Source organism: Monodon monoceros, unplaced genomic scaffold (genome assembly GCF_005190385.1).
Source record: "Monodon monoceros isolate NGI ecotype Baffin Bay Population unplaced genomic scaffold, NGI_Narwhal_1 Super_Scaffold_4, whole genome shotgun sequence".
NCBI lineage: Eukaryota > Metazoa > Chordata > Mammalia > Artiodactyla > Monodontidae > Monodon > Monodon monoceros.
The window spans coordinates 810,789-819,186 of NW_021703781.1; the positions used below are offsets into that span (position 1 = coordinate 810,789).

At 49.0% G+C, this 8,398-nt stretch overlaps 1 protein-coding gene across 1 annotated transcript in view; it reads left to right on the forward strand.

Annotated features, from left to right (window-relative positions):
• The window catches only part of URB2 (URB2 ribosome biogenesis homolog), a 10,348-nt gene extending 5,697 nt beyond the window's left edge, over nt 1-4,651 (forward strand). The window contains exon 4 of the mRNA XM_029201280.1: nt 3,786-4,651. Within this exon, the coding sequence (XP_029057113.1) occupies nt 3,786-3,983 (198 nt within the window). The 3' untranslated portion in view covers nt 3,984-4,651. The remainder of the gene's footprint in view (nt 1-3,785) is intronic.
• The last annotated feature ends 3,747 nt before the right edge of the window (nt 4,652-8,398 follow it).

The window sequence follows — 8,398 nt, forward strand, 5'->3', positions numbered from 1 at the left end:
GGGTCCCTCAGCAGCAGGGGCTCATGGGGCCGCTCTCCGACGCTCAGGCAGATGGCCTGGGGGAGACCCCAGTAGACTTGTTCAACTGGATTAAACGCTCTGGTCCCAACTAATCTGACTTTTGGCCTTAGTATTCTGGATAATTCATTCATTCTTCAACAGTGATCTCACTTTGGAGTGTCAGTGTGCTATTTTCACAGTTCCACAAGACCCCGCGTGACCTGTATAGTAAGTTCGTTACAAGACTTCGTGTCTTACTTGTTTAAATGGAACGTCACACTCTTAAAGTAGTGTGTTCAGGTGTATTATCTGTCTCCTTGTGCAGGTATAGATACACAGTTACATCGTTTATCTTGCTCTCAATAGAATACCCCCCTTTGTAAATCTCGTAAGAATGGTGGCGAGCCACTGGTTAAATGTGTTCCATTAGAGGTGTTGGCGTTTCTCAAGGGAGGGTCGTGTGAATGGGCTTCCTTAGAAAGCCTGGTGTGGCCTCAGCTTCCATCCTGACCCCGCTTCAGGTTGTTTCCACAGCCCCGGCCCCAATCCCTCAGCCAGTGGAGATACCCGTCACGTGGGCGGACGGTTGGCCGGGTCGGGGGGGTGGGGTGTGTAGGAACTGGGGCCGCATACAAGGGCCCCTGCAGGTCGTCCTTTGAATGAGATATGGGCTTGGGGTTTGGTTTCCTTGCAATTATTTAACATTTTTATAGAATCTTGTTGTTTCCCAAGCAGTCAAGTCATTAATATGTGAGCTTTTGCTGGAATACGAGCTGGCATGATTTTCTTTTTTTAATAAATTTATTTTATTTATTTATGGCTGGTTGGGTCTTTGTTGCTGTGCACAGGCTTTCTCGAGTTGTGAATGGGGGCTACTCTTCGCTGCAGTGCGTGGGCTTCTCATTGTGGTGGCTTCTCTTGCTGTGGAGCACAGGCTCTAGGTACACGGACTTCAGTAGTTGTGGCACACAGGCTCAGTAGTTGTGGTGCACGGGCTTAGTTGCTCCGCGGCATGTGGGATCTTCCCGGACCAGGGCTCGAACCCATGTCCCCTGCATTGGCAGGCGGATTCTTAACCACCGCGCCACCAGGGAAGTCCGAGCTGGTATGATTTTTTGTTTCACTGAAGAACAAAATGAGACACGGCAATATCACTTACCCAAGGGCCAAGAGCGGAGGCTGTGATTTGAACCCTGAAGTCACTGATTATTCTTCTGAGATTTACTTTATGAAAAGTCTCTGGTTTGCCAGCCTCATTATTCGTGTCTAATTTATGCTTACCTGTTATTTTTTAATTTTAATCTTGAAGGCCAAAGGCATTGGGAATTATCTGAGGCTGTTGCGTCCCAGAATCCACTGGCAGGACAGTCTACGTTTTAACTCTTACTTGTTTTTAAAATCGGGAATGAAGAAAGTATTCCATATGTATTAGAGGCTTCTACTGAGAGAGCCATAAATCTTTCTAGACCAGGAAGACATGTTGAAGTTTAATTACAGGCTAGATGGCAAGTTTTTCAGCAGCGGGCAGCGTAGGTAAAGGTCTTTCGGTGGTTGGGGCCGATGACAGTGAGACGGCCTCGGGCAGGAGGGGCAGCCGCTCCTACAGACTTTGTTCCTTCCACGCAGAGATGTGTCACCCTGGAGAAGTGTCAGGGAAGTTACGGTCACTTTTATCTTCTCTTTTACCTGTAGATCAGATTTACAACTGTCCCTCTATATCAATAGCTTAGAGTAAAATAGTTTGCACTATTCCCCTGGCCTAAGGTCCTTTTAGGTTAACTTAGAGATGTTACCATTCGTTGGCCAGTGACCGTAACGTTGTAGAAATTGACTTTTTTTCCCGTTTTCCAAATAATCTGTCTTAACGTAAAGATGCGAAGGGGTTGTGTTGTCCTGATACTACCGGCCTTGCTGTCCCATTCCCCCTCCCCGTGCTCCGGGCTGTACTTCATTAAGGAGACACACCAGCTAAAGGGCTGTGACATTTGGACTCAGATGCCCAGTTCAGACCTCAGTGCTGCCACTGGGGAAATTACTGCACCTCTTTTTGCCTTTGGAAACGGAATTATTTGTTTAGTGAGTGGTGATTCAGTGAATGAATGAGCAAGCCCTCACCCAGCTAGTGAGGTTAAGGACTTCTGGTTTCAGTTTGTCCGTTTTATTTTTTCTTTCCCTCCCTAATACCTTAGTATGGAATCACAGACAAGCCATTCCTCCTGTGGCCCTTGAATGTTCTTATCATCTATAAAACGGTAAAATTTAATTAAGATGATCATCTGTCAGATGTTTTTTGAGCTATTGTGTGAAAATAACCATATCTGTGAACAACAGCATCGTCTTAGGGGCAGAAACAAACCGCCTCTTTAGGACTCTGTCTCCTGGAGGTTGCCTTGGTGAATCATGCTTCTCCTAGTTAATAAAATGTGTCCTCTCCGGAAGCTGCATGTCTGCAGAGAGGCATGAAACTCCTAGGTCATCAGGACACTAAGGAAGAACTGGCCACACGCCAGGCCTGTCAGCCGGAACCTTGCTGCTGCTTTCTGGCTGCAGCTGCCGCAGTGGGCAGACTCTGCCCTGCCCAGGTCCGGCTGAAGCCTGGGAGGCTCTGGCAGGGTGAGTAGTGCCTGCTGTCCTGGCCTCTGTGTCCACATACCAGCCTGAATCTCTGATCTGCAAAGTTTGTGCCAGTAGCCGATGTAGCCACGCCAGAGCTGGGCTGCCACTCCTCCTGCTGTGGCCCAGATTTTGGTTAACCCAGATTTTTAGGAAGGCTTGCATCTTTGGACACAGGGACCGATTAAACCATTCTGGGGCAGCTAGGAATTTAGGGCCCATTGTGTTATTGTTGAAAGAAGCAAAAATATCTATTATAAGTCACGTCTGACACTGAGCCACGTGACGGGATCTATCAGGGATCCGGTTGGAGAGCGTCAGAGCCACTGCCTACCTGCCCTGCTCTGGGGGGAGGTGGCAACATTGCCACCCTCATCCCATAGTTAGTAGAGCTTCCAACATGATTGGCCACGAGGAAGAATATGACACAGTGTTCAGGTGGCTCTTACCATAAGTTTTTTTTCCCCATAAATTTATTTATTTATTTATTTAGGCTGTGTTGGGTCTTTGTTGCTGCACAGGGGCTTTCTCTAGTTGAGGTGAGCGGGGGCTACTCTTCGTTGCGGTGGGCGGGCTTCTCATTGTGGTGGCTTCTCTTGTTATGGAGTACAGGCTCTAGGCATGCAGGCTTCAGTAGTTGTGGCATGTGGGCTCAGTAGTTGTGGCACATCGGCTCAGTAGTTGTGGCTCGTGGGCTCTAGAGTACAGGCTCAGTAGTTGTGGCACACGGGCTTAGTTGCTCCGCAGCATGTGGAATCTTCCTGGACCAGGGCTCGAACTTGTGTCCCCTGCACTGGCAGGCGGGTTCTAAACCATTGTGCTACCAGGGAAGTCCTACCATAAGATTTTTTAAATCTAAAGATTCAAGTTTTTAAATGCCTCTGGTAAGTGCGGAGGCATCATTCACTGAATAGCAAAGCTGCCCCTGTGATTTCATGATGTTTTACTCCATCTCAGGTTTTTGTTTGCTTGAGTTGGCCTCTGTTTCCCCCAAATATAAACTTAAAAGTTTATGAATAGTCAGTTGTTTCACTTACGAGCAAAATGACATTTTAAAAGGAATGTCTTTTCTCAAGTTGGTGGCAGAAGCTGGAATCCCTTGTCAGAGCCTCAAGGGTCTGGCACCTGCCTGTTTGCGCTCACAGAGAAGTGAGTGTGTCCCCCTCTCCCAGGTCACCTTGTATCCGGCGGTGAAAGGCCTCCTGCAGGAGGGCATCTACCTCATCCTGGACCTGTGCATTGAGCCCGACATCCAGTTCCTGCGGGCCTCGCTGCAGCCGGGGGTCCGAGACGTCTTTAAGGAGCTGCATAGTGATTACGTGAAGTACCACAAGGCAAAGCACGAGGGAGAGAGAAGATACACCGTCTAAGCTGCGCACGGACGTGCAGCCATGGCCCAGGTCCAAGAGAGGTGGAGGAGGCAGGACTTCAGATGCTTGAATTCACGGCATTGAAACACGTGGAGAATCCTTTGGAGTTTATATAATATGTATTGCATTTTACAGTTATTTTTTCACACTATTTCTTAACATTTTTTTATGCAGTAAGTATTGCAGTAGAATCCTGAAAATAGATCCTGAATTCAATAAAATTTGCCAGATCTCCCTTGTGGCCATTCCAAATGTGGTTCTTGTCTCGGTCCAGTGGTTTGGGGTCCCATCTCCCCACTAGGTACTACGTAGAACTTGTTTTTTTCACTTCAGGTACATGGGTGTGTAATGAAGCCCAATTTAAATATCTTTGCCTTTTACGTTCTTCAAGAAACATGGGACGTTTTCTGAAACACCACTTTTCTGCCCTCCCTCGGAGCGCATCTTCCGATGGAGCTGTGCAAGTCAGGACGTGGAGACTTGGTGTCGGCTGGGGATGGCGGCCCCTGCTGTGCGGGTGGTCGCTCGGCGGGAAGGTGCTGGGCCTGGGGCTCTTCCTTCCTGCTTCCACTCTCGGGAGTTTATTTTGGAATTTTATTTTCCTCTTTCTTTTAATTTAATTTAATATTAAGAAATACTCTTGTTTTTTTTTTGTATTGCCTAAGCAATATGTTTCATTGTAGCAACCTCAGAAAATAAAAGGGAAAAAATTTAAAAATACCCCCAGTCTCAGCTGTACAGACAGCCGCCGTCATCTGGGAGGGCCTTGTTTCTGTCCCTTTGCATATATATATGCAGATGAGTATTTAAATAGATGTATATAGAGTTGCCAAATTGGATCATAAGTGCACTTTTTTGTTTGTTTTAGTTACCCAACTTTTTTTCCTGTGTAATATTTCAGTAACATCTTGGGGACAGAGAGATACTGGACACACTGTAATGGCTGCATAGCTCTCTGCTGAGGACACAGCCGTTTTATTTAATAAATCCTCGTGGTAGACATCAGATTCTTTACAAATTCCCTTTTACAGATGATGCTTGCAGCCAGCTCTTCCCTGCTATAATTATTTCTATAAGATAAATTCCCATAAGTTGTATTATTTGTCAAAAAATCCTGTCGGTTTTTAAGGATTTATGTAAATATTGCCAAATTGCCCTCCAGAAGGTATACAAATTTATTTTCCTTCCAGTGAATCTACTTTGATGTTATTGATTTTCTTTGTTTTAATGCCTCCTTGATAGGGAAATGTTATTTGGTTTTGAATTTCTCTAATTACTGAGATTTTTCATTTTTTATACTTACCATTTTTATTTCTTATAAAAATTATGTTTATACAGTTATGTTCCTTATGTAATATTAGCCTGTTTCTCAATTGGGATATTTGCTTTTTTTCTTATTATCTTTGTGGAATTTATGTTGGAATTTTCTTGATACCCCTTTTTTAGTCAGTCAAAATATAGACAAATTGTTTGAAGGATCATCCCTAAGCAAAAGTTTTTTTTTTTTTTTTAATCCTAACTTTTCAAGCACGTGTTATTGTAGCAGACAATATAAAATGGATTTTTTGGCAACCTAAGAGAAATACCCCATTTTTCACGCCTCAGGATTTGATTGTATTTCTTGCATTGGCTGACCGAGTCTGGGATATAGTTATGCTTTGCATTCTACATGTTTTAATCCGTTTCCTACCCTCTGTCTAGACATTTGTGTGTAGAAGCTTTCTAAACTCTGGTAACCAGAAATGGATCCGCGGTTCTGACATCTTTTGCCTAATGCTCTGCGTTGGCAGAATCCTGTCCCTGTGCCCACTTCCCTGCAGCATCCTCCGCGGGGTTGATGTTGTTCCTTTTTCACACCTGGAGATGCTGTGCTGGAGCCTGCAGGGGACCTTACAGATGCAGATTGTAAACAAAGCTGGAGTGAAAACCATGTTCTTGGCTTTACCCTCTTGGTCAAGTGCCCCGACAGGAGGGTCACTGGTCTCTGAGGCCCTCACAGATTTGCGCCTGTTTTTTTCTCTGCCAGAAGTTCAGGAATCCCCCTGCTTTGGGACCCTTACTGGGGTGCAGGCCCAGAGCAGTTCCTCGGGCGTCCTGGTGGTGGCACTGCAGGGCTGCCGTCCTTGCTCAGGACTCAGAGGTGCCTGCAGCCTGGGAGGGAGGGGACGACGGGCCTGTGGATCTGGGCCGTCCCTGCAGACATCTCTGCTTGAACGCTAAACCTTCCTAGGGGAGAATAATTTTCCACTCTGTTTTGGTGGTTAATAGGGAAGAGGAAACCATTTTCTTAGTGGTAATCATGGGAGCTCGGCAGTCCTCATTTTAAATACTTTATCAGACTAGACCTTGCGGGCAGAGAGGTGGCCCTGGCTGCTCTCCGCGTGGCAGTGGGGCGTCCTGGGGTGACAGTGAGACCCCTGTGATGTGTGTGGCCCCAGCCTCTGCACTGGAGGCCTGTGTGGTTCCTGCGTCTGACATGCTGACATCAGTCCCTCTGTGCAGGGCGGTGCTGGGCCTCGCGGAGCTGGCTTCCTGCCGGGGACACAGACCGAGACCTGCCGACAGGTACGCAGGATCATGGCAGGGGGCCCCAGTGCAGGCGCTGGGCAAGGGCGGGGCCGTCCTGGGGAGGTGATGTCTGAGCTGAGACCTGCCCGGATGATCAGGAGCCCCCAGGGGCCTTCAGTCAGGCTGCACGGACGTTGCTTGTCACCATGGTTTTGGCCAAGGATGGGCACCCGAAGGGCAGGACAGATGTGCTGGAAGTTGGGGGGCGAGAAGAATGAATGTGGGGCTCTGGGCTGTGCCTGTGGGGGCTGCCCTGGCCATCCTGACCGCCCCCCGTGGACCAGAGCGGCCGTGCCTTTGTGTCCTGTCTTCCTTCTCGGCAGCTTCCCAGGGTCCAGCCAAGGAGGGCTCGCGCGCGCCTGGGAGGAATTCGTTTGCCTAGTTTCTCGTTTCATCTTCAAAATAATTCAGCTACGCCCCTTCCTCTTTTGTCTAATCAGCTCTCACCTTTATGCTTCAAGTCCCATGAAATCCTCTGCAGAGGCGTAGGCTGGGTCACCTATGATTCTTCGTTCCCTCCCGTGTGTTCCTAGCGCTCTCTTTTCTCTTTCTCGTTTCACTTTCCTTTCGGAGGGTCTCAAGCCCCCTCTGTCTGTCTCCTCCGTGGCCTGACGGGTGTCACAGGTGTCATCCTGGGCACTGGGCCAGAGGACTCTCGTCACCTGTGTCGCTGTGGACATCCTGCCCATGCCTCCCAGCCCTCTCCCGCTTGCTGGTTCCGTGGCTCTGTGTCCAGTTCCCTCCCATTTCCTGCCTCCGTTCTTTGTAGCCTTGGCGTCCACGCCGAGGACCTCCCCACCCCTGGCCCCCTTCCCGCCGTCCCCACATCTGTCCCCACTCGGCCACCAGCCGCTAGCCGTTCGTCCTCCCGTGGGAGCCCGCTCGCTCCAAGGTACCCTCTTCAGTGTCCCCTCCCCTCCGCACTGCCCGGTCTCGGCCTGCCCCTCGTCCCTCCGTGCACCGTGCCCGCCATGCTTCACGAGCATCCCCCTCCTTTGGCTCCTGTCACTTTGTCACACTCTGGTTATCCTGCGCCCGGGCGGGGCAGGAAGCTCTGTGGCTGGAGAAGTAACAGAATCATGATGGTTCTCCACAAAATCCTGTTCTCGCTGCTCAGCTGGGTCCACCTCTTGGGAGGAAAATCTCTTTCTTCCTCAGAGGAAGAAACATGGCCGAGGCGGCATGGCTTCGAGGTGCTATGAATTCGTGGCGATTGGATTGTTGTAATGATTTTGCGTGAGGTTATAGCTGATGGTAGAACATAAATGTTACGGAGGAGAGAAAGGTTTGCAAAATGCTCCATCGTGAATGCAACCGAGACGAGTGGGAAAGGGTTCTCGTTACAAAGGAGGGCCGAGGGGTGCGACTCAGCGGGGGGGCCTCAACCATGCTGCAGGCGGCAGGACTAGGCTCCACAGGCGTCGGGACGAGAAACACATTCGGAGAAACGGAACCATGAAGATCCCAGCAGAGAGCACCTGGCAGGTGCCACAGTGGTGATGAGCCCCAGAGGAAGCAGGGGGGCAGCCACGCAAGTCAGCATACAGGATGTGGCCACACTCAACTGACCACCGAGGCCACTTTCAGGACTGAGGTGATTGCCCTTGTCTGTGCACATGTGGGTGCGCACGGCACTTGGTGTCCCGGCTTTCTGGCCAGGTGGCATGTGCTGGTATCTTATCACAGATTAAATGAGTCAAATAGCCTTTTCCCAGTCTTCTAACCACATCCTCGGCCTCTCAAATCTCTATCACTTTCCTTTCTGTTCACTGATGCACACAGAATACCTTTAATCTAAAAAACGAATATCAATCCTATAATTCTCCCAAATCACCCCAGCCCCTTCT